We start from the raw sequence: 27094 nt of genomic DNA, 5'->3' as shown, positions 1-27094 counted from the left end.
CACTAGGTCTGGGGAACACTACCTTTCTTTTCCATAAGGTTGGATCCTTCTGTTTGTTAACCTATTGACTAGAGGAGGACATATCCACCTCTTATGCTTTTCTGAGCACTATCTCTTCACTCCCCTTATGTTTTTTTGATAGTGTCCTACACTAAGTCTGGTGTATTTCCAGCGGATGAGCAACAGCCTTAAGACTTGTTTAACGGTGCTAACTTTAGGTCTGAATCCCGCTTGGTATAGGGTCAGAATTTCAGTACCCTCAATCCAATCATTGGGTTTATTTAACAATTGTCTGGCATAGACCTTCTGAAGAGAATCCAGGAGGCTGATAGGCCTATAGTTTGCAGGAGGCCCTTAATCCCACTTTTTGAAAATGGGGATGATTTCCGCCCTTTCCATGTATCAGGAATAGGTGCACCTGCAGCTATGGCACTGGTCAGACAGTGGATGTATGGGGCTTATACAGACAAATCATGGCCAAACAAGTCGCCAGGAATTTTGTCTAGACCTGGAGCTTTGCCCTGTTTAATTGAGGTGATTGTGATTCTATTATCCTCAAAGGAAAAGTAGGGATCAGAAGAGGTGTACTGTGGTAGATAGTGCTGTCAGCTCAGTAGAGGGCTGTTCATAAAAGCGGGTAAAATAGTCCACCCAACCCCTGGGTTCAGATGGCAGTCAATCTGGGGGTTGGCAAGTATTTTCTAGAATAATGTTATATCCCCACATTTTAGCAGCCACTACTAGGTCACTCCAGCAGGCATCCTCCCATGCTCTCCTAGCTGATCTAATTGTTTTCTTATAAAAGCCCCTTTATGTGCGAACCTCCTGCAAACCTTTGTTTTTTAATGCAGTTATTAAGGATTTTTTAGCATCATGGCAACCCTCAATGTACCAAAGATTACTTTCAGGGCTATGCGACCAGGCTGGAGGTTTTACTGAGAAGGGTTCAGTCAGAATCAGTTTCAGAGAGGTTACCAGCTTGGTGCGTGTATCTGTTATAGGAATCTTGGAACGACCCAGAGTGGCTGGGCCTAACAAAACTTCCACAAAAGCATTATATACCTCAGTAAGGATATCTTAGTTCCCTCTAACAGAGGGGAATTAATAGACATGCGATTATTCGCCGTTATTTGAGTTATGGGTGTGGGTGCTACAATGCAGGTTGGATTGGACCAATGAGACAAAAGTTTAGCATGAAGGGGATAATGATCACTCTCCTTCCTATGCTCAATACAAAAGTCTACCAATATATCCCACATTGAAGCCTTAATTATGATGTAATCCAATTTAGATAGTAGTAGGCCTTTCCTAAAAGTGGGTGCTTCCTGCTTGTCAAATGGAGACCTTCTATTGCATGCTCTAAGCCCATATGTCAACGGAATTTGGATGACTTGCATTGCAGCTACTGAGCATGGGACGAACTGCTTAAAGTGAAGGTATGGTATGCCCCAGCTCTCGTCTTCATCTTCGTGAATCATGTCGTAGTCATATAAAGGTTCATAATTTAAATTAAGATCTCCCCCTATAACAATATGGTCTTTGGAGTTGATTAAGCAGACAGTCTGCTGTAGGAGGCTAAGGTAGGTGATTGTACGCCCCTGCTTCTTGGCCTACAATTAACATTATACAGATACATACAGGTCCCTTCAGGAGAGCAGATTCTTAGACCGAGAATTTCAGGCAAAACAATGTCTTAGTTGTATTAAATTGAACTGCATCAACAATTTCCTATGGTTAAGTATGAAAAAAACAGCGTATTGAGGCTGGCAAACCAGAACTTTTTTTTTTTTTAATGAGACGCTAATGTATGTGGATAAGATCAGTGTAAATAAATCTTATTTTGATTTAAGAGTAAACAGAAGAGAAGATGCTGAACTGAAGAAACAATCTAGAAGAGCCTGCTGGCCAATCATCAGTCATAAATGTTTGCAACATTATCTGGAGGTAGTTCCTAGTTTCGATTGTACCTTCCAGCCAGGTATAGATCTGGCACGAGGCAGTTCTTATGAGCCACTACAAAAGGTTAAACTGCAGCTAATGTGTCCACTACGTCTATGTGTCAGCGGTTCTATTTAGTCAATGATGCATTTTATGCTCCTTTGTAATCTTTTTAATTTGACACAAAAACATTACTATGAACCGCTGTTGCATGAGCTACACTCTGATAACTGCAGGGCAGCTTCTTTGCATCTTCAAATGCTGCCCTGTACGGTAACTATGCTGTTGGAAAGTATGTAAAGCGTGTGATGCTCGTATGGTCTCAATGGTAATTTTCTTTGCTTTTCAAAATAATGTCCATTCATGTATTTATAAAGTATCTCATGATGGCGAGTTGCTATTGTATATTGTGTGTTTTATGGTATTGTGCTGCTGAACAGGAGGGCGAACAAGGTGTGGGGGCATCTCAGTACAGCCCCAACACTAATCTGAAGCGTTACCAGAGCGGCAACCTGTCCACACTCATGCATGGACCAGAATTCTGCCAGATGAGGATGAGCTAAATCACAAAAATTATAAGCTGTCCACACAAGTTGCCTGAGAAGAATCTTCTGCATTTTCTGGCTGCACACCATCTTTAACCAGAAACTGCTCATCAGATCGAAGCAAGAGACCATGGACACCATCATTACGAGAAAAAGATGGCCATGGATAGGACACACCATCAGAAGCAAACAAAAATCCATCACAAGAACAGCTCTCCACTGGAGCCCAGAAGGCAAATGGAAGAGAAGCAGGCCAAAGAACACCTGGAGGTGAACTGTGGAAACAGAAATGAAGACCCTGAACCACAGTTGGTGCACTGTACCGAAACAAGTCATACAAAAGGGGCGGTCCTTCGTTGCTGTCCTAGATGATACATCGGACTGATTCTTACATATTCTTACCTTCGTTGTAGTGGCCAAATTGTTGTAGCGACTACCACTGAAAATGCATGAAAAAAGCACCTGTGTGGTAATGGCTTTCACTGTAGAGCCTGCGCTGTAATTGCAGGTGCGGTACAGCCCTGGTTGTAATGAGGGTGACCTGTGCCTAACTCAGATGGGCCTACGCTTATATGTCTGGGTGTTTGCCAGTATCTCTGTAACCCTCTATAAACGTGAAGTGCTGTGGGAGGCTGAAGGTGCTGTGGTAAGTGGGGAGAAACTCAGGTGTTAGATGCATGTACTCTACTCAAAAATCATCAACTTTCACGACTGCTTGAATTATTTATTTATACAAGAATTGTGATTAACACAGATGTAGACTTTTGCTTATTCCTTTCGGAGATTGGGAATCATTTCTACAGGCCTATGATGCAGACATATTATGTTACCCTGAAAATATAGGTGTTTGTGCAGCGCGGAGGAGAGTTGTAGTTTAAAACGAAACACTCAATGGCCCTTCATTTTCCCCTCACTGCGATAAACGTAGAAGCACGTGAAATATAAACAAAAATACTATGCAGTCAAACTTATAGCCTGAAATATTAGGCCATTCTTTAGGCCTGCGAAAGAGGGTGGCAACGGTCCCAGGGGGAGACGGGGGGTAAATGGTGCAAACAAACTTTCACTTACGTCACTGTGATCGGAGAGGCCGCATTCCGGTTGGTGTAGTTCACCAAAGCATTAAAAGACTGGTTCACCCACTGCCAGAACACCACAGCTGGGACAGTCCTGTTAAAAGAAACCACAAAGCGGTTATTACAGGCATTTTTTGGCTTCTAAAAACACACAATGGTGCATTGTTTAACGTCCAAACGCGCGCAGCACGCACGGAGCGGCGGGGTCACGCTCTGCTTCATGGATGGACTAGGGTGAGGGGTAGGGGGGGGGGGGGGGGGGCGTGGAGCGAGGATGCTCGACTTTGCAGAGAGACCAGCACTGCTGCTCGGTCACTACAGAAGGAACATTCTAAAACACACTGCGTTGTAAGATGAAGTTATAAAACGTCTACACAGACAGACCTACCCCCACTCTAAGCATACAAGATGCAGGTTGGCGATAACAAAATTAAATGGACACGTATGCATGCTTTTTCGAAAGGTATATTTTTTCACTGGAACAAAGTCACAACTGTACTGCGCTTTACAGGTTGCAAGAAAAACAAGTCAAATAGACTTCAATTTATATAAAAGAATAAAACTGCACGAGCTGTCAGTAGTGACACAAGGAAAGGGAAATCAAGTTCAAGTTCAGTAATTTGTATAGCGCGCTATTCACCCAGAGGGTCTCAAGGCGCTTGAGTGAGGGTGGGTGTAGTAGTACATTATTTATCGAATAGCCATGTTTTTAGCTGCTTTCTGAAGGAGAGGTGGTTCTGTGTGAGGCGGAGGTGGGTGGGGAGGGTATTCCAGGTTTTGGCCGCTAAATAGGAGAAAGATCTTCCTCCCATGGTGGATCTATTGATGTGTGGGATTGTGGCGAGGGCTTGACTTGATGAACGTAGTTGTCGGGTGGGTGTGTAGAAGGAAAGTCGTTTGTTGAGGCATTCGGGTCCTAGGACGTAGAGGGCCTTGTGTGCGTGGGTGAGGAGACGGAACGTTATTCTTTTGTTGACGGGAAGCCAGTGGAGATCTTTCAGATGGCCGGAAATGTGAGCTTGACGGGGGATGTCCAGTATGAGTCTGGCTGAGGCGTTTTGGATGCGCTGGAGTTTTTTTTCTGAAGTTTGGCTGTGGTTCCGGTGTAAAGGGTATTTCCATAATCCAGTCGGCTGGTGACCAGTGCGTGGGTGACTATCTTTCTTGTTTCGGTGGGGATCCAGCTGAAGATTTTTTTGAGCATGCGTAGGATGTTGAAACATGATGAAGAGACGGCGTTGACTTGTCTGCTCATCGATAGGGAGGAGTCTAGGATGAAGCCTAGCTTACGTGCGTGGTCTGTGGGTGTGGGTGCTGTGCCCAGAGCAGGTGGCCACCATGAGTCGTCCCATGCAGAGGGGGATGATCCTAAGATGAGGACTTCCGTTTTGTCCGAGTTTAGTTTTAAACGACTGTTCTTCATCCATTCGGCTACTTCTTTCATTCCTTCGTGTAGATTGGTTTTGGCGGTGTTAGGATCTTTGGTGAGGGAGAGGATTAGCTGGGTGTCGTCAGCGTAGGAGATGATGTTGAGGTTGTGTTGACGCGCGATGGATGCGAGAGGACTCATGTACACATTGAAGAGGGTGGGACTAAGTGATGATCCTTGTGGTACGCCGCAGATGACTTCGGTTGCTTCTGATTTGAATGGGGGGAGGCGGACTCTCTGGGTTCTTCCGGCGAGGAACGAGATGACCCAATTCAACGCTTTCCCTTGTATTCCGATGTTGCTGAGGCGTTCTATGAGGGTGTTATGACAGACTGTATCGAAGGCGGCGGAGAGGTCAAGTAGGATGAGGGCAAAGTCAAAATCAAAAGTCAAAATCAAAAATCAAAGTTGTTCACCTCACTGCTACCAACTGTACTACATTTCTAGGGATTACTATGTACATGACATAAATGAAAGTTCTACAGTGTAACTTGTGGCATCTATGCACTTGTCACACATGCCATTTTTAGGTCTGACTCCAGACATCCAGGGATGTCTCCGAGGTCATGCTATTAGACATTACCAATGTACGCATAACAGCCCAGTGCTCATTTGTGGGAAACTTTATTAATTGGATATGCCTGGGAGGGAATCCCTAGCGCTGCCACATTAATTGAAGGATGGATGGAGGTGGTGGGTACGGCTGTGGGAGGGGCTAAATACAGGCGCTTATGCTCCCAACTCCTCCCTGATCATGTCCACAACCTAAATCCACTCTTTCCTGTCTGTGGGAGGGAGGTGAGAGAGGGCGCAGACGGAGCAGCCGAGCGACTACCGCCCCAAAAGATAAACTGAACCAGGATGTAGGCACTGAAAGGGGAACTACTAGTATTATTCCTAGTCCCTTCCCTTCCAATCACGTCTTCCTGATTAGGTTTCACAAAGTCCCTTAATTTCACAATGATTTTCTGCTTAAGATGAGCACTGTGAGTCTGTCCCACAGAAAATGGCTAAATCTAAGCAATTTACAGCTCCTTCCTGGGGCATAGGCACACATTTTGGATTTTTTTCTAACCCTAAAGAAAAATCCAAATTGCACCTTGGTTCTTGCAGGAGCATAGAACTGTGTGTCAGCGCTGCAGATGCTGCTGGATTTTGTAGACTGCTAAGAAAAAAGCCCAGTGTTTTGCTCCGTGCTGGAGAACAAATTTGTAGGAAAAAAGCAAAGGTTACAAGGTCTTCACCTGTAAATGTTTGCACAAAAGGTTGGTCCTCAAAAATAATATACCATTACTCCGGAAAGGCTCTTCCTGTAGCAGCATGCATAGATTTTTCAAATGTGTTTAAAACCCACAAAACCGACAGCCAGCAATGAAGCCATGGTTAACAATGCTTTTTCACTGTGCACCAAACATGAGAGCAAAAAATGTAATAAATAGAAATTGGCAATGAATGAAAGCTCTTTATTTTTTTTAACTGTACCCAAGAATCTGAATAAGGGATATGGGACATTTGTTCCACCACAAATTTTGGATTACCATATGATTCTGAGGACATTTTTGCAAAACGTGTATTTTGCGGGCACTGACATACAATTGAAAGTCATTAAAATTGGGAAACCTACCAGCTTGCATTCCCATAATTTTTCTAGTTAATATGGTAACCCACAAATGTATTGCCCGAGAAAGTATTGGCCCAAGAATGCAACCGTGAAAAGCAAAAGAATGAAGATTAAAATTAGGCTGATTTTTGGGATGTGGGTAGCTGCATTTGAGCTTGGGATCGTCTGGGAGCTGGGAATCCTACCAACCACAGACATTTCTGAACACTAGGCACCTGAAAGAGTCCTAGGTGCTATGGCTTACACGGATGTCACCAAGTTTTCTTACCTGTAATACCTTGCACATGTTAAACATCGGTTATATGATTTCTGCATATTTCTGAAACAGAAAGTTCTGTAATTTGTGGTTAACATCAAAACACACACCACCCAGTGTTCTCACACTTCTATTAATAAAACAATGCCTCAGCCATGGTCGGCCTATTGTAGCTGACCAAATCTGTGTCAGTTTAAAGCCAATCGTGTCAAAACCGTCTCCACATGTTCGCAACTGTTGGCCTATTCCCGTCTGTGCAATAGGCGTACTTAAATATGTGCAGTTGTGTTTTTTTCAGTAAAATGGAGAGGTGTGGGGGTCAATATTAAGTCTATTGCAATCCGCTTGAAGTTCTAGAGTTTTATATCACAGAAAAAAAGTAAAAACATTTTTTAATCCATGTAGACAGTTGCACAGGGTATTTTGGGCAGTGAAACAAGTTGGGATTCATCCAAACCATGTCACCCTGGATTCATCTGAGCATCTAGCTTTTAGAAATCTCAGGGGTTGATATGTTCCCCTGGGTGCTGGCCGACCACAGGCCGAAATACTTCAATCACGAGCCATCGAATCACCCCATCCAAAAATTCCCTGGTGCCCGGTGATCTGCTGAAACCAATGGAAAATACAGAGATATCTGATAATCCCACATTCAGAATATAAAGGGGAAGACACATGTGGGTCAAGTCTTGGAAGAGATATTTTGCTTTGTGGGAAAGACTGAAAGAAACTACCATGTTTTTGAGGAAAATTGACACCTTGTTAAGTGTGTTGTCCTGGCTAGCCAATCAGTTCTAGGCCGTTAGCATGTGTCAATACTGAAAATATATGGTTGCCGTAGTTTTCAATGCAGCTCATGGTGATAACAAGTGCAACAAGCATTTACAATGCAATAGGTCTCGCCTTCGAAAAAGTTAGAGCTATTGGCATTGTAAATGACAAACTTTTTATTTATGTGTTCATTTTTAACACAGATAAATAAATGACATTGTCATTTACAATGCCAATAGCTTAATCTCTCGCAAATGCGAGACCTATTGCATTTGCACACACACACACACACACAGTTTTTTAATCCATTTCTACCAACAGTTTTTATATAGCGCTTCATACTGCGGTTTAAAAGCACTATAAACCGCACATGGTGCCACTGGTCAGTTTGTGCTGCTATGGCTGAGGCGTCCTCACTTGGAAGCGCACTCGTGTTATTCAAATCACTGCATGTGTCAGCGGCGAGCATCATTATCTGGTAGAATGGTTAACAATCTTTCACCCCGCTTCATAGAGCACAATAAATGCGCTCCTTTTGGCCCACGCGCAGAGACTCTTCAAATGTACAGTCGTCGGTGTCCAAGCTGCACTGCCCTCACTTCCCCAGAGCCAGCACTGACCGATTGGAGGGTCACTGATGCAGAAACGCCTGCGCCTTTTCATTAAGGCCGGATGATCGTGAGGGTCTGTTAACGACCTTTCGGAAATTGCTAACAGAGCTCTGAAGATGAAGTGAGAGGCGATGCTTAACCCTTTAACATCTAACCTAAGGCAAGGCCCCCTCTGATGTACGACTGAGGCACGTGACCTGAATAACATGCTGGGCGGTGAAGGGTTAAGTCGATATTTATATAGCGCTTCATACTGCGGTTTACAAGCGATATAAACCGCACATGGTGCCACTGGTCAGTTTGTGCCGCTATGGCTGAGGCGTCCTCACTTGGAAGCGCACTCGGCTTATTCAAATCACAGCATGTGTCAGCGGCGACCGTCCTATCCACCGAGACTTCCTCACAGCCTCTCCTAACTTGGGTGTCCTCGGGCATTGTTAAGCCGGATGCGGGTGAGCGGCAGTAATTAAGCAGAGACGCAGCCCCATCCTCATGCCCCTGACAGGAGGAAGAGGTTTACACGAGAAACGCTTCAAGGGCCGTGGCCTGCGCCGAGGAGCGTGGACGGCCCGCCGCATGCCTTTGAAACCCCGTGAGACTGCGCGCAATCCCTCGCTGGTGGAATGCTTCTGAATACAAATGTGTACAGGATGCACCAGGAAAAATTCGGTGACAACTGTCTCCGATTCACTATTTATGACAAATACTCCAGGAGCGCTGTAACAGATATTGCTGTTGCAGCCGTGGATGTATTTACGGGGATGAGCGCTCCAGGGGTGGCCTGAAGGGGGCGAGCAGCCCTGTGCCGCCTGGTGTTTAATGCTTCCCCTCACACCCCCACCCCTCAGTGGACCAGGGTTTGGTTCCCACACCGAAGAGGGGCAGAAGGTACCCAAAATATTATAGTGTATTTCTAATCAGTACACGAAGCATAATTATCAGCCTTTGCCCCTCCGCGGCAAGGGAAGCAGCATTTTCATAGTCTGAAATGGAGACTGTTAGAATTACATATATTATATAATACACCGGGGATTAAATCTGTGTACTGCCAAAGAAAATTATGGAAGTTAGACGCTGTTGCGGCTTTGATGGAGTGAACTTAAAACAGGAGCTTCCGCGAGACTCCTAAAAGCACACTTAAATGACACGCATATCAAGCCTTTATAAACCTCTTTAACAGTTCAATTAACATGCACGAACTTCAAATCTCCGGTACTTTTGATGCGAATCAATGGGCCACCATAAAAGTAAACACGGTTGCATGCAAAGACAATATTTTGGGAGAACATTCTGTAACACTGTAAAAATGCCATAGCTGAGATAAGATCAATGGTGTATAAGACTAGGAATGCAAGATGAAATAAAACGTGAAATATAAACAAGAAGTGTACATTGCTGAAATGGATCACTCTAACGTTTTTAACATTTTGAATCCCTTGGCTGGCGGACATTTGCCCCTTAGCGGTTCTTCTCGGATGCCTTCCTCTATGTAAATGTCGCTGTTGAGCAAATCATAAACCTGTGCTTCTTCCCGTGCCCCAAAGCCGGAAGTGTCGTCTCCGCCAGACAGGATTTGTTGTATGCATCACGGAGCAGGCAAGGTACTTGGTTGAGTAAGTGATGCATTAGCACTTGGTACCCTTTATCAAACATGTAGTGTATGTCTCAGTATGCAGTAATCTTATAACCCTGCATTTTACGCTGGATAGTACTGCGAGCTGGTAAATAGAAGAAGCCTTTTTAGAGTCGGAATTTGATCTTGTAAAAAAATTGCAGCATTTTATTATCTGGAATTGTACGTCGGACGCAGTGTGATATACCTTTCTCCCACCAATAATGTAAGCTCTGCTCAGTGTTTGAAAATGCGCTCATAGCTGTGATACATTTAGCAAGTGACATGTATGGCACTGGCTACAGAGTTGGAGGCATGACCACATCATTTTAATTTCTGTTGTAGAGATACCCTGTTCATAGTACAATTTGTGCTGTATACTGCGTGTTTATGGAAGGCATTACTGCCGTCTTTATTTTGTAAACCATTCGCTCGCTGCTATTCGGGAAAGCTCGGAGGACGATGGCAGGAGTATGTTCCTGCACTGGCTGCGAGTGCCCGCCTTCCTGCTTGCATAACAAAGTTGAACTCTTACGTATGTGAGTCAGCCGCTGACGAAGGCAGTGAAATGTGCTTTCCACGTCAGTGCGGGCTCCTGGCACAGATAGGAGACAGAACCGGTAAGAAGCTGGTAAAACCTCTGCGTTGCAATAACCCAGAGAGACCTTTAAGGTACTCGTGCCACTGGAAACTGCTGATCACATAGAGACGTGTATGACAAGTGCGCGCCTCGCGCTGAAAGTAAAAAATTAAAAAAGCACGAGCGTGGTGCATGCGCAGCAGCGTTGGCAAAAGTGAAACTGATCGCGCTCCAGATAGCGTCTCCGGCGCTGAAAGCTGGCGGGTGCACACACGCGTAACCATAGCTGAGATAAGATCAATGGTATATAAGATGCGCCCGTTTTGCACGCTGGTTTAAAAACATTTCCTGAATGAAGCCTGCCTCCGCCTCTCCCGCAGTCAGTGTCCGATGTGAGCCTCTTTAGCAGCGCCGCGCGCTGGTATGCAGACTCCCCCTGCATTCCAGAGATGCGCGCGACGCGATCCGGTATGCCATGCAGCTGTGGAGACAAGACCTGGCCGCGCGCACAACGTTATCCTATGGAGAAACGCTGCGCGCAGCCAGGTCTTGTCTCCCTTCGGCGTTCTCAGACTGCTGAGACGCCGACTATAGTTCTCTGGCGAGAACGCGCTTTTCAAGCGCGTTATAGCCGAGACCTAAAAACGACAGGTAGTCTAAACTGGCATTTCACATTTAATTGCTTTCCAAATTCTCAAATCCATTGCACCCAGTTTCTTGACTGTGGGCACCCTGAACCCGCAGAAAAAGCCACACATGCTGCGGAGACTTCTAGTTGGGGGTCAAGCATTGCCAGCGATATGTTCCAACACAACAGAAAGGAGGGAATTACCTTGTTTTGGAAAACATGCTATAAATCTCACAATCACATTCAACATGATCTGCTGGACAGCCAATCAGTTTGAGGCCAATCTGTCACCCACTGACAGAAATCTTATGAAGAGTTAATATTAAAAATATATAGTTGTAATATGTTTTCACACATCCCAAAGGTGATACCTTTGACTAGAAGTCAAGTAGCCCAAACTGCCATTCTGCTTGCTGTTGCTTACCAAACTTCCATAATGAACTGCACCCAGTTTATCACTTGTTGGCACCCTCAACTCACATGCATGTCTGTTACCCCACAACACTCAGGACACCCATGGGAACAACGTTGTGGATCAAGCCATGGCTAGGATATGTTCATGCACCAGTGAGACTGTAAGAAATAACTTTTTGGGAAAAAATGCAAAAAATCTGACTACTGTCAAATTCAGTGGGATCTCCTGATCACCAAATCATCCATAGAAAAAAACCTTAGGCTGTGTAGGTGTTAAAAATATAAGGTTGTGGTATGTTTCCACACAGCCTTAAGAGTTATACCTGCAGACAAATGACTGGAAACCTAACCCAAATTTCGTTTGCAGTTGTTTTCCAAATTTACAAAATTTACTACACCAATTTATAGCTGGGGAAAGCGGGAGCACTCGCGTGTCTGTTACCAGCACACTTAGCAGACCCAGAGTAATGACAATGGGGATGAAGCCTTGGCAAGGGTTATATTCCTGCGCAAAAGAGACTGGAGGAAATTACCATGTTTTGCAAAGAAAATTGATAAAAACCCAGAGAACTTAATATTCACTATGTCTAACAGCCAGACATTTACAGAAAGGGAGGCCTGGCTTGCACCAATAAATTATTTGTGTTGCACAGAATTAGAAAATATATAGTTCTTTATAATTTATAATTTCCATGCAGCTCCAGTCCGATATTTCTCATCAAATGGACAGTGCACCATAAACAATGATTCTACCACAATTTGTGGATCTGCACTAATATAACTAAGCAAATGAGCAGACATCTTTTCAAGGAAAACCCACTTATTTTTTATGTTGCCCAACTTTAGACATTCATAGCAGCATTTCCATAGTTACCATTATGCGATTCAAGTTTGCCCACTTAAGAATAAAACTAAATATTTAGCAAATGTATTGAAAAATGGAATACATAGCCACATGTTTTATATCGTTTGGATTCAATACAATAGTGATGAAGTGTTTGCACCATTATAAAGCACTGATTATGCTCAACAATATATATAGTTTGTATCAGTGCATAAAGAGACCAAAGAGGTACATGTGTTTTAACAACCTAACATAAAACATTTTTAAAACGATCTTGCCAAGAGGAGTAAAATCAACCGGAAGTGAAAGGGTTAGCCTACGGTGACTGTATCAACATAATGTGTTGCTGGGGCCGTATTACATAGTGACCTGGGAGCGCAACAGGAGTTTGCGCCCACTTTGCGTGCCCTAGGGGTACTTTGGTACTACAGAAGTGGCCGCAGACGCTTGGTTGGCACCTTCTGTAATACCGATAGTGCTGACTCACATAAAGCGCCAGCGCTATCTTGAAGGGGCGTTCCCTCATTTGCATGGGGGGGGGGTCCCATGCAAATGAGGGAATCCCTTTGCCTCTGCACCCGCACCCTATTATAGACACGGGCGCAGAGGCAAAAATGCTCTAAGGAGGGGCACTGACAGTGCGCCATCTAAAAGGTGGCGCACTGTCAGTGTGCCCCCTGAGAGGAGTCTTCTTCTGGAGGGGGGCAAGTTCACAGCTGCCCTGAGGGCAGCGCATTCATGGTAAAGGTGTGCCCGCTGCAAACAATGAAAATGCGCATTTACCGTAATACGGTCCCGGTGAACATTAATGAACCAGATGAATGCCAATGATATTCCTCTGAACCATCAGGCCTCATGGAGAATAGAAACAGAAACAACACAAAGTGGTATTTTAAGAATTTCTCACCATTAAATTGACGCTGCATACTGCATACCATTTCAATACACACACTTAAGGGAAGAATGAACTCCTGGATTAATTTTCAAATTTGGACCACTAAAGCTTTGATGCTGCTACTGCTGTCTTGTTAAGCTTACATTGGGTGGGCCTACATTAATTCCTGATGGCTCCAACTTGAGAGTCTCAGGGTTTGCATAATAAAGTTCACTGCCCTTGGTTTGGTGTAGCTTCACTTTGCTTATTCTAGCTACTCAATCCTCGGTGACAGCACTGCACTGTCATAATTCATAACCATCTGTAAGGAACAGGCTATAGCTAGACTCAATTTGTGATGGAAAGTAGGATTTTTCGAGGGCCACAGTGGTTAGTCTATATATGCTCAAGCCCTTGTTTATGAAAGGGAACATTTTAAATAAAGAAGGTGATTCAGGCGTAAGCAATCAGTTGCCAACTTAACTTAAACTATGTATGTAATCCCCCCCTACTACAGCTAGAAGACCACGGTGGCTTTTCTAACCTGGGCAAGTCAACAGCTCCAAAAACATGATTAAGACTTACTTTGCCAAGAACATCAACCTCACGTTTTCGGAGGAATGCAAAGGCAAAGAACCAAGGACAAGAGAATGAACACATCTGCATGAATAATTTTCAAATTTATTGGAAACTAGAAACATAAATGAAAAGTGTAGACTATGCACCTGCAGGATGATTGGAGGGAGCAATGTATATCCACCAAACATAGACAGAATTAGGTTTGGCAAAATGTCAGTGCCTAAGCTAAAGTCTGGATTCAGAACTTTTGAGGTGGAAAAAGTGGCTTAGTTTAAAGAAATCTAATATGGCGTACAGCCCCCTTTCACAGTTGTAGGAATAGACTTCCTCTCAGTTTTCAGAGGGGGGAGGGGGAGTGAGATCACTATATACTCCTTTAAGGAGAATCATCTCTCTATCTTCACCAGCTGTTCACAAGAAGAAGACTTGGGCACACATGGCTTGGATGTGGGTTCCCTTTCGAGCCGTACAAGATAACAATTCTTCAACACTGACAGAAGTGACAGTGGAGAGAAAGTCTTCACCCCCACTCATGTAGAGGAAACCTCCTGAGATGGTGCTGAGGAGAGTGGCTGGTCCCAATAGATGTCACTAGGACTTCCAGAGAGGCGGCCTCTGGAAAACAGCTTGGATGGTACCCCAGTGATTTTATCATGTCCCGAACCATTCTGCACTATGGATAACACGTTCTTCCCACCGAATAAGACTATGATTTTTTTCCTGGGACTTCAGCTTAAGTTCTGAAGATTTAACTCTTAACTGCTGGCACATGGACAGACGGTAGTTCTTGAGTCTCACATGCCGTGTTACGTAGGTCTTCTAACAACTGCAATTTCTGTTCTGGTGCTTTTTTTTTTTTGTTTTACAGATTTTTTGCCTTAGTTAAACGTTTAATCCATACAACTGCTGAACAGTCTGGGAGCACGTGTTTGTGATTTTTAGTACCGGTGTCAATGACAATGTCCGGAACATTACATAGCACTATCACCCAGCAACCATCACTTAAGGGCCAGCTGCCGGTGCTGGACCCTGGTTCACGAATGACAGCTGGTTGTGGATTGGTGGCGCAGACTGAGGAAGGAGGACTGGTGCCTCGGCTGAAGCTGCAGTGGGGAGGCCAGAAGCTGCACTGTAGTCAGCTCGAGCTGCAACTGTATTGGGGGCTGCGGGGTTGGAAGAAATGTAAATGTAAATGTGGGTGTACTTGTAAAGCGCACTGCGACTCCAAGGAGTATCCTGGCGCTGAAGACCGCTGGGGAACCCGTCCTGGTTTTCCCTGTGAGATGGTCCCTTTCTGGGTATCTGTTGGACAGGCCCCACGAAGGGCTCGCTCCCTCCCCGCATGACAGGGCCCAGACACCGGCTCTCCGGGGCCTACCCGCAGAAGCAACCCACAACCCGTCCCCTCCGGGACGCCTGCTCCCGGATATCTCTGTGTCACGGGCCCGGGCCCCCGGCAGCCCCATTGCCCGGCCCAGCCGCCATCTTGGACACTGCACCACGCGGCCGCGTGGCCTCAGCTCGACCCCAACCCTGGGCCCGGCCAGGCCCCGCCATCCCGGCACCACCATCCATCCAGGAGGTGAACGGACCACTTGGCAGGCTGATGGGAGAAAGAAGTGTCGATGGCTCTCCCCCGCCAGGTGCCGATCGCCCCCAGCCTCCCCGGGTGCTGGCTCCACCCCCCTGCTGGGTGTCTGGACTCCCTCATCCCGGACCTCCCGACCTCCCAGTGCGAGGGTCCGGACATCAAAGGGCGCCAGACCTATAACTGAGGCAGCCCCAGAGCAGGAATGCAGTTGTATCCTGGAGTCGAGAGACACCGAGAAGAACTCATCCTTGACGGACTGCTGGCGCTGCCGCAGCCCTGCCTTGTGAACTATTGTCCTGCCTGCTGGCGCCGCCGCGGCCTTCTGCAACCTTCATCCTCGTGGGACCTGCTGGCGCTGCCGCGGCCCGTTGTAACCGTCATCCTCGTTGGGACCTGCTGGCGCTGCCGCGGCCCGTTGCCACCTACGACCTCTTCGGGACCTGCTGGCGCTGCCGCGGTCTGACCCGTCCGAACGCCGAGCTCGAGGATTGTGAGCTACCACCGTTTCACCTCAGTGCCTGTAGGTACCAAGACTGTCCCGCTACCCCCTTTCCCTACTAGAGACTAGAATTGAGAGGATCATCGGGTCCTAATCTCCTTGTATCGTACTACCTTACTCAAAGAATTGCCCATAAAAGGTGTTAAGCTGACCTTCGTGTGGTGTCCATCTGTGGGGGGGAAGTTACTTGTCTGTACGATCGCTGGAGACGGCCCTCACTGGAGGCCTCTCCCCTTGTGCTCGGCCGACCCTCCAGGTCCCCGTCTAACATTGGTGGCCAGCGGCGCGATCCGAACCAACGCGTAACCGTACAGAGAGTAACTCACCCTACGACTAATCCACAATGACGACCAGAGAGAGCGGATCTGCAGAGAAATTCCAGATGGAAAAACTGGAAGAGTACAACCACCGAGAGCTAAAACAATTTTGCATAGAACTAGGCATTGCTACCACCGGTCTGAGCACGAAAGAGGACTTCAAACACGCCCTAGAATCCTGGGCAGAGACGAATACCGCCGAAGCCCCGGAACCAAACACCACTCTGACAGAAGAAAGGAGAACGGATCTCTCCCGGGAAGAGATCCGAGAACGAGAGAAAAATAGACTTCACGAGTTAGAGCTGGTACGGCTCAAATTAGACGGAGAATTGAAACTGGCAGAAAAAAAATGAACTTAGAACACTTACGGCTCCAAGAAGAGCGAGAGGAGAAGCAGAGACAGAGAGAACTCGAAGAAAAAAGACTGGCATACGAACACGAGTGCAAGCTAGCGGAGATAGAGATGCGCAAACAGAACAAAGACCTAGGGGTGCCCGAACAACCGCGCCCCCCAGGTACTACCGAACAGAAGGTCCACATCCCCAAAGATGTGGTCCGGGAATATTTTCGGAACGACGACATACAGCAGTGGTTCAAGGCCTACGAGATCGCCATGACTGCCCACCGGATCGCTCGAAGTGACTGGGGAGCCGGTCTATGGGGGAGGTTCGTCAATGAAGGCCGTGATGCCCTGCTGCAGCTTCCGGACCATCAAATGACGTCCTATGACCACATGAAGGCCGCCCTCCTCAGTCGATATGGGCTGACGCCCGAGATGTACCGCCAGAGGTTCCGCAACTGCACCCGCATCCCGGGTACAACCTGGATAGAATATGTGAACTATTTCAGCCGAGCCTTCGAGGGATGGATCAAGGGTAGCAACGTAACAACCTACGAACAGCTCTTTAACCTCATTGTGTGGGAGCACCTCTCCAACAACTGCTTCGTCGAGCTCAGGCAGCACCTCCTCGACAGTAAATTGACCGACCCCCGGCAGCTCGCCACCGAGGCTGACCGATGGGAGAGCACCCGAGTGGCCCGAAGTGGGCCCAACGAGCAGAACAGAACCAACCAGGGTCATCATCGTCCCCGAGGAGGAGGAGGAGGCCCGGGCCGGGGGAGAGACGCCGTCCCAGCCGCTCCCGCAAACTACACCCCGCCCCCGGCCGGCCGGGGCAACCCCCCGATGCGCCCGGGGTTCCGAGCCAACGTTACGTGTCATCGATGCCAGCGAGTCGGCCACTATGCCAGTGACCCGACCTGCCCAAAGAACCAGACCCCCGGGCCCCGCCAGGTGGCTGCCGCCGCCCTAGGAGAAGAGCAAGTCTCCGAAGGATCTGAAGAGTACGAGCAGGAGCAGCCCGAGTGGGAACCTGCCGCCATGACCCTGGCCTGCCTAGGGGGGAGAGACCTGATCCCGCGGGCTCCCCTACCAGCCAACACCAGGAAATACAGCCAGTGGGTGAACATAAATGGGCGTAAGGCCGAAGCCCTGCGTGACACAGGGGCCAGTGTGACGGCCGTCCGTTGTCACCTGGTGACCCCAGAACAAATCCTGCCAAATGTTCTTTGCCCCGTCCGATCGGCCGACAATTCGGAGAGCCTGTGTCGGATGGCCTGCGTCCCCTTCGAATGGGGAGGAGTGTCCGGGATGCTAAAAGTGACTGTCCGCGACGATGCCCCAGTGGACTGCCTCCTGGGGAACGATCTCGAGAGTTCCCCGTGGGCAGCCGTTGAAAGAAGAGAGCACCTGGGGATGTTAGGCCTCCCGGGCTGGGCGTGCGTAACAACCCGGTCCATGGCCGCCGACACCATCCCTAGATCTGAAGAACCCGCATGGCCAGCACCTCCTCCCCCGATCGCTCCGGAGGGAGACTCCATCCCTACCGACAACCCGGAACAATCCCAAGAAGAGCCCGCTCAGCCCCAAGACCTTCCGGACCTGGCTCAGTGGCGTCAGGAAGGGGGGCCCACCCAAGAACAATTCCGGCAAGAGCAAAAGACATGTCCCTCCCTCGAGGGACTGCGACAGCAAGCGCTCGCCCAGAGCGCAGGAGACACCGCAGGGGCCCACTGGATCTATTGGGACAATGACCTACTGTACAGCGAACAAAGAATAGCGGAGCTGGGGGCCAGTCGAGTGCTGGTGGTGCCCCTCCGTTTCAGAGACTTCCTTCTGAACTTGGCCCATGATGTCCCCCTGGCTGGACACTTGGGGCAAGACAAAACATACAACCGCCTGGTGACTCACTTTTACTGGCCGAAAATGAGAAATGACGTCTCCACCCACTGCCGGTCCTGCCCGACCTGCCAGGCCAGCGGGAAGCGCAAACTCAAGGCACCTCTGCAACCATTCCCCGTTGTGACCACCCCGTTCGAAAGGGTGGGAATAGACATTGTGGGGCCCCTGGACCCCTGAACAGCACAAGGGCATCGATTCATCCTGGTCCTGGTGGACCACGCCACCCGCTATCCTGAGGCGGTTCCCCTTCGAACTGTAACAGCACCAGTGGTAGGTCGAGCCTTAATGGGGATCTTCTCTCGAGTGGGCTTCCCCAGGGAGGTCGTCAGTGACAGGGGCACAAACTTTATTTCAAAATATATGAAATCCCTATGGCAACAGTGCGGAGTCACCTACCAATTCACGACCCCCTATCACCCGCAAGGAAACGGACTGGTCGAGCGATTCAACCGCACTCTCAAGGGGATGATCATGGGGCTGGAAGAACCCCTACGCCGCCAGTGGGACGTGCTACTACCGTGCCTCCTCTTCGCCTACCGAGAAGTCCCCCAGAAGTCCCTCGGCTTCAGCCCTTTCAAACTCCTGTACGGACACCCTGTTCGCGGGCCTCTCAGCCTCGTTAAAGAAGAGTGGGAAATGGCCCCCCTGAAGACCCCTCCAGACGTCTACAAGTACCTCCTGACCCTCCGTAATCAGACCCGGCGATTCAGAGAGCTCGCCAAAGCCAATCTTGAAGCCAGTCAGGAGGACATGAAGAAGTGGTACGATCAACATGCCTCCTCCATCGAATTTGAGCCTGGCCAGCAGGTATGGGTGATGTCCCCCATCGAACCTTGTGCCTTACAGGACAAATGGACGGGGCCCTTCAAGGTGATCGAGCGTAAGAGCCCCGTCACCTACCTCATCGACATGGAATCCCCCCGGAATCCCCTCCGGGTCCTCCACGCCAACAGACTCAAACCCCACTTTGTGCGTTCGGAGCTCAGCCTGCTGATGGCTACAGACAGTGGGGCAGAAGAGGACTCCGAGCCCCTCCCTGACCTACTGGGGGCCGGGGAAAAAGATGGTTCAGTGGACGGGGTCCAACTCTCCGAGGCTCTGACCCCGGAGCAGCGCCAAGATTGTCGGGCCCTCCTGCTGCAATTTGCACGCCTATTCTCCCTCACACCCGGGGTCACCCCCTGGTGCCTGCACGACGTGGACACTGGCGACAGTCCTCCTATCCGACACCGGCCGTACCGGGTACCAGATCGGGTACGCACCTGCATCCAAGAAGAGGTCTCCAAGATGCTCGCCCTCGGAGTCATCAAACCCTCGGACAGCCCCTGGGCCAGCCCGGTTGTACTGGTCCCCAAAGCTGCGGCCCCGGGCACCACACCCGAGCTCCGGTTCTGCGTCGACTATCGGGGTCTGAACGCTGTCACCCGAACCGACGCTCACCCCATCCCCCGAGCCGACGAACTAGTTGACCGCATGGGGGCGGCCCGCTACCTAAGCATCTTCGACCTGACGGCGGGCTACTGGCAGATCGGCCTCACCCCCAGGGCACAAGAACGATCCGCTTTCTCCACCCCGGATGGACACTACCATTTCAGAGTGATGCCATTCGGCATGAAAAACGCTCCAGCCACGTTTCAACGACTTGTGAACCAGGTATTGGCGGGCCTCGAAGAGTTCAGCGCCGCATACCTGGACGACATCGCGGTGTATAGCCGCCACTGGTCAGACCACCTCCGCCACCTCCGAGGGGTCCTGCAGGCCCTCCAACGGGCCGGCCTCACAATCAAGGCCAGCAAGTGCCAAATCGGCCAGGGGTCCGTGACCTACCTCGGACAACAAGTGGGGAGCGGTCTGGTGGCCCCCCTCCAGCTCAAGATCGCTGCCATCCAGTCCTGGCGCCCCCCCGTAACCCAAACCGAGGTCCGAGCCTTCTTGGGGCTCACCGGATACTATCGGCGGTTCGTAAAGGACTATGGCAGCATTGTGGGGCCCCTCACGGAACTCACATCCAAGACCAACCCAAAAGCAGTCAACTGGACTCCCGACTGTCAAGCGGCCTTCGAGAGGCTGAAGGCCGCCATGTGCACCGCTCCTGTGCTCCAGGCCCCCGACTACAGCCGTGAGTTCACCGTCCAGACTGATGCCTCAGACCATGGCATCGGGGCCGTCCTCTCCCAACTGAACCCCGAGGGAGTCGACCAACCAGTGGCCTTCATCAGCAGACGCCTCCTGCCCCGAGAACAGCGCTGGAGCACCATTGAGCGAGAGGCCTTCGCAGTAGTATGGGCCCTCAAGAAGCTCCGGCCTTACCTCTTCGGAACCCACTTCCGGGTACAAACAGATCATCGGCCCCTGCAATGGCTAATGCAAATGCGGGGGGAGAACCCCAAACTATTGCGATGGTCCATCTCCCTGCAGGGGATGGACTTCACTGTGGAGCATCGCCCTGGCCAAGACCACGCCAACGCGGATGGCCTGTCCCGCTTTTTCCGCCTCGACGAGGAGAGTCCCCAAGAGGATGGGTGACTCTCCCCGCCTTCAGCTGGGGGGGACGCATGTTGGACAGGCCCCACGAAGGGCTCGCTCCCTCCCCGCATGACAGGGCCCAGACACCGGCTCTCCGGGGCCTACCCGCAGAAGCAACCCACAACCCGTCCCCTCCGGGACGCCTGCTCCCGGATATCTCTGTGTCACGGGCCCGGGCCCCCGGCAGCCCCATTGCCCGGCCCAGCCGCCATCTTGGACACTGCACCACGCGGCCGCGTGGCCTCAGCTCGACCCCAACCCTGGGCCCGGCCAGGCCCCGCCATCCCGGCACCACCATCCATCCAGGAGGTGAACGGACCACTTGGCAGGCTGATGGGAGAAAGAAGCGTCGATGGCTCTCCCCCGCGCCAGGTGCCGATCGCCCCCAGCCTCCCCGGGTGCTGGCTCCACCCCCCTGCTGGGTGTCTGGACTCCCTCATCCCGGACCTCCCGACCTCCCAGTGCGAGGGTCCGGACATCAAAGGGCGCCAGACCTATAACTGAGGCAGCCCCAGAGCAGGAAGGCAGTTGTATCCTGGAGTCGAGAGACACCGAGAAGAACTCATCCTTGACGGACTGCTGGCGCTGCCGCAGCCCTGCCTTGTGAACTATTGTCCTGCCTGCTGGCGCCGCTGCGGCCTTCTGCAACCTTCATCCTCGTGGGACCTGCTGGCGCTGCCGCGGCCCGTTGTAACCGTCATCCTCGTTGGGACCTGCTGGCGCTGCCGCGGCCCGTTGCCACCTACGACCTCTTCGGGACCTGCTGGCGCTGCCGCGGTCTGACCCGTCCGAACGCCGAGCTCGAGGATTGTGAGCTACCACCGTTTCACCTCAGTGCCTGTAGGTACCAAGACTGTCCCGCTACCCCCTTTCCCTACTAGAGACTAGAATTGAGAGGATCATCGTGTCCTAATCTCCTTGTATCGTACTACCTTACTCAAAGAATTGCCTATAAAAGGTGTTAAGCTGACCTTCGTGTGGTGTCCATCTGTGGGGGGGAAGTTACTTGTCTGTACGATCGCTGGAGATGGCCCTCACTGGAGGCCTCTCCCCTTGTGCTCGGCCGACCCTCCAGGTCCCCGTCTAACAGTATCTCCAAGGTGAAACCAGGCATCCTCGGCGTCTGTGGGGGGCCGTTGTAGAGATGAGGCAAGCTTAATGCCCAGAGTTGACGAGTGTGTTGCCTGGTTAGAGTAGGCAACGAGGCGAGAATTATCGAGTCCGTTTTGACCCTGGTCCACGACCCTGCCGCGTCGGGAATTGAACCCTGGTCCCAGGCCGTTCTCTGCTTACGGGTCTGCCGCCTCTAACTAGTGAGCCACACCACTCCACTGAAACTCCCTCACATTGAACTCATGACTTCAGAGTGTTTGAGGAATCCAAGTTGAAAACTGGAGAACACCTACACTATGGCCCAAGGGACAACAGGAGCGGGTAGGCATCTCCAGCTGCTCCTGCAGTGAGGCATGAGATGAGTCTGAAAGGGAAGTAGGGGTGGGAGGAGAGGACAGGAAATAGACTGCTGACACTGAGAGGGAGGAGAGACAAACACAGAACCAAGCTATACAAATGTATCTGGCAACAGAGGGAGTGGAGATTGGTATCACAAGCTCCTATGAGCCGAGTGTTGGAGCGCCCTCCAAAAAAGACTTGTATTGCTGGGTGACCTAAGAGTCTATCTTGGCAGGGCAGATGCTTCCTACTGATGTTGCTTTTTCTGGTCTTTGGGGGTCTGAGAGGGGCCTGGAGATGTGGCTATATACTGGGGAAAGAAACAATCATGTGCTTTGTCTTGTATGGAGATATGAACCTGTGCCTATGACAGCAACTGCTCCAGGGAGAGCAATAACCTAATTGTCATGAGTAAATTCTGTGAGTCAAATGAACAAATGGAGACTTGGATCACATCCAGGAACAGAGAACTTCGCATTTTTCACACTAACTATCACAGCCCGCCGGAAAGGTCAGTTTAGAATGTGGTCAAAAACTGGCTGGGACGTTCCTGCCCAGACCAAGCTAGACTTGAATTGATGGGACATGAGTCTCGAAAGCAGAAAGAAAATTGGTTCCTATATCGCCCTTGGCTCTTGGGCACATTGTTGAACCGTAACAACAGGATACTTTCAGCTTTCCTGGGCTACTTGAAACACTTGTGAAGGGCCTGTGCATGGACTTTCACATGGGAGGGGAGTGTCCTAGAGTAGGGTGACTCAGGACTGTGTCTAGCAGCATACTTTCTGACATTTCATCCTAATGATGAAATATGAAATCTCCTATGAGATTCCTGCCTCTTTACTTTGCAAGCAAGACAGATGGCTCCAATTGGGCCTCATACAGATCAGTACGTAAGGCATAAAAGTGCACCAGGTGATGGTTCTCCAAGTAAGAGACCTTGAGGTCATCTCAATCAACTGCTGCAAATTTTCAGTGGTACTATGGATAAGGCATAAAGCCAAAACCTCGTCTCATAAGCTACCCGTGATACCTGGAGTAAACATTTGAAAGATCTAAATGTCCAAGCGCCATGTTAGCAAATAGATAATCAGCTGAGAAGAAAGTTCTGATCCATGTAGTTTGGCATACAAAAACAATAAGAAAGGATAGAAATGTGTGCAAAAAAAGAGTGAGTGTTTAGAATATGATTCACCCAGGCATGCGTGTAACCAGCAAACAAAACTTTGAATTAGCATCTAAGGATGCAGTTTCACACCCTCTCACTAGGTGCACGGGTAAACACAAGGTTGAGAATAGGAATATTTAGAACAAGAGTACCATGGCCTTTTCTTTAAAATGTCGCGAAAAGGTATTTTGGATGGGGCAATATCAATCAAAATAAGTGCTTTGTCTAATAAAAAGTATGCACAGTTGAACTCTGGTGTAAAATCATTAACTGCGTTCCTCCAAGTGTCCGTGATTTAGCGAACAGAAAGCGTTTACTGATTAAGGAAACTTACTAACCAAGTAAAAAAAATAGAAAGACACCCATGCTAGGCTGACACTGCTGATTTAGCAAGATGCTGTTGAAGCACTATTGAAAATGTATTATTCTCTAACTTCTATCTGTTTTGCAGAATTTGAATATAAATAGTAAGAACTTACAAATGGAGAATAGCAAATTTACTCTTTCAAGTTATCATTTCACTCATTTCCAAAAGATTTTAAATTGGTACATTTAATATAAAGGCTCACCATCTCCGTGTAGCCCCAACCATGGTTTGGTCTTTTAATCCAGCCAGGAGAACCATTACAATATTTTTCTGGAATTTCCTAGACCGTTTTATCTCCTTTTCCTCACTCCCCTAGATACAATCATCCCAAACTTTCAGGACGCCCTCACACTTTCACCCTACATCTTATGGCATAAATAACAAAAGATCTCCGCAAAAGCGACCCTTCGTGGGGCCTGTAGGGCATTGTAGCACCAGCCTGGTGAGGAGCAATGCCCAGTGTTGGAGCATAACATCCCTAGGGGTGTGTGAGGGCAACAAGAAATAGTCCTTAGGATCCACCTCCCTAGATTCGTCCACCTTTAGTCTGTCTCCTTCTGTAGCTCGTTTGACAGGAACAGTACCTCCCTGCTTGACTTAATGACTGCATTCGGAGGCTAGGTACTGGATCGTTATCAGCTCTTAGTCCCCCCTCCTCTTAGTTTTGAGTAATTAAAAGTTACCCTCTTGGTATGGAGGAATCAGGTTGCCAGTTCACATAGGACAGTAGGTTGTAGGTTTATTGAAGAGGTTATAGGTTAGGTTACATAGTGAGTATTCCACCAGGAGCAGCATCCTCACCGCTCAGCGCACTCTCTCTAACAGACACTCCTCCGGGTACTCGTTCAATATTCCATGACATCCTACTCTGGCTGAAAAGTAGGGAGCTGAGAATCTATGGAGAGGAAGCATAACAACTAACAGCAAGTTATAACACATCTCCTTCCCTTAGAAAATAATAAAAATATAACAGGAAACGTAAGATAGAAAATTATGCAATCAATAAGCCCTATAAATTAGTCAAACCCTATAAATAATTCAGACAGGTCAAAATAAAAAAAACCTTGCCCACCTGCCATGCACACTTGCCTTGACCAGGGACATATAGCTAGCGCACCCTCTACTGCACACTTTTCCATATTGTTAGGAACAGGGACATACACACGCCCTCTACTACAAACACTTTTGGGAATACTACACACTCTCTCTCAAGTGCATGCCTCGCAGGACCAGTGATAACTTCACTTTAATGTGTCTTTTACTGTGCACCCTCGCAGAACCAAGGTCACATTTCATACACTTAACCCCTACTGCATCCTCTTACAGGACCAGGTATAATTACACTATAACAGGTTTTCTACTGTAACCCACCCAGGATGAAGGGCACATTTCAATTCTCTACTGCATATTCTTGCAGCACTAGAGACATTACACACCTACATACTCTCACACTCTACTGCATAGGTACTCGAAAACATTTTCCCAGGGGCCAAAAAGTTTGGTCTATAATGTGTCCGAGGGCCGCACTGATGCCAGCGGGGTGGCGGTCGGCCAACGGGTTGGTGGGTTTGGCGGTAAGGTAGGTGTAGGCAAAGCGAAGGGTATATATGTAGTGGCTGGATTGAACAATAGGAAAGCAGAAAACCTGGAATTAATCTCGGCTTCACACATTTCCAAATTGTGTGATCCTAGGCAATTGTTTAATTTAACATTCCCTCCTTTTTCTTCATTATCACATATAAGAGGACTCTAAAAATACATGATTTCAAGGTATGCATTGTACAAAATGTGCTCCTGTGTTTGATTTAGGAACTAAAGTGTTTTTCATGTAGAATAGGAACCCAGGCCAACCAAAAGTGCACATAACTTGGTTGCATCCGATCCTCCACAATAGTATGTCGGACATACTATTGTGGAGGATCGGTTGATTAATACGAAATTAGCGCATTCGGAATGGTCACGGAGCAAACACGAGGGACGAGCACTCACAGACACACAAACAAAGACGCTCAGCTTTCGAAATTTAACTGGGACGCATCTAGCAGGCACACTTTCTATGTCATGCAACTTACCGCAGCAGTGTTCCCCTGATGAAGGTGATTTTCACCGAAATGCATTGGGAAGTGGTGGATACATCAACGAAACCCTAAAGAACTATTTTTGGAATATCGAAAATCTTGTGAAGAAGATTCTTTTTCTTTTGATAAAGTTTGCATACTTAATTCAAAATAGCTTTGTTTTCTGATGTTTTTGATTGCTTTTCATTCTTTTTGGCTACTGTTCATTATAGACATGAGCATTTGGTATTAACAAATTAATCTACAAATGATGTAATTTGTGGGTATTTTGAGATTTGTCATCTGTTTACTGACATGAGATGCATTTATTGGTCATAACTGAAGATTGACTATTGATTTAAATTTTCAACAAATCATCTTATTCAGAAATGTTGCCAAAATTGTGTGATTCAGAAAAGCACCTTACTGGGCAATTTTGAACAGTGCACCTTGGTCTTTAAACACAAGTGTTTAAATTCATTGTCACAAATTAAAAATCAAACACTTCAGGCTTATTCATGCAATGTTAATGACTTAGTGCTTGCGCCAGGCACTGCAATTTGACCAAAATCGTATATTTCTCGCCCCTCAGTCCATACCTGCAGTAACTCCCCATGCAGGTCATCACACGTTTTAGACAAACTTTTCAATGGCATGCACCTCCTGATAACGGCACACTTTAAAAGGACACACTTCAGTCTCACCCGCTGGGGTGCGCCAACAAAGGCAGTAAATGGAACGCAGTACCTTTTACTTTTCCATGCACTCCTGATTTGAACTTGTTTCAGCATGAAGTCAGTGCTAATCGCATTAGACTTCCAAAAACAGCAGCCGTCCATCAGCATTCTCAACTCTAGCTGACACCTTTCAGAATTTGATTCCAGTTCAACTCGTGGCACTGGTAGATGCTGAGTAGATGATCATTGTTAATATCTGCACTTTAGATTTCACCAGTCTACCCACAATGTTGTATTCTTTGTTCTTCAGTGAACAGTTAAGTAGACCACCCTCTCAGTCTGCAGGCTGTCTGATGGGTTGAAAGACTGGAGGAGTTCAGGGCGTCTTCTTTTCCTCTTCTTGACTCTCTTCTTTTCTCC

General features: G+C 48.4%; 1 protein-coding gene across 3 annotated transcripts in view; it reads right to left on the bottom strand.

Moving 5' to 3' along the window:
- The window catches only part of SFXN2 (sideroflexin 2), a 182481-nt gene that overhangs the window by 78498 nt on the left and 76889 nt on the right, over positions 1-27094 (bottom strand). For all 3 annotated transcript variants that reach the window (XM_078643664.1, XM_078643665.1, XM_078643663.1), the window contains one exon: positions 3555-3653. In XM_078643664.1, the coding sequence (XP_078499790.1) occupies positions 3555-3653 (99 nt within the window). The remainder of the gene's footprint in view (positions 1-3554; positions 3654-27094) is intronic.

The sequence above is a fragment of the Lissotriton helveticus genome, chromosome 5_1 (assembly GCF_964261635.1).
Source record: "Lissotriton helveticus chromosome 5_1, aLisHel1.1, whole genome shotgun sequence".
Taxonomy (NCBI): Eukaryota; Metazoa; Chordata; class Amphibia; order Caudata; family Salamandridae; genus Lissotriton; species Lissotriton helveticus.
The sequence above is the reverse complement of the archived record's forward strand: the minus strand, read 5'-3'. Positions and strand labels throughout refer to the sequence as shown.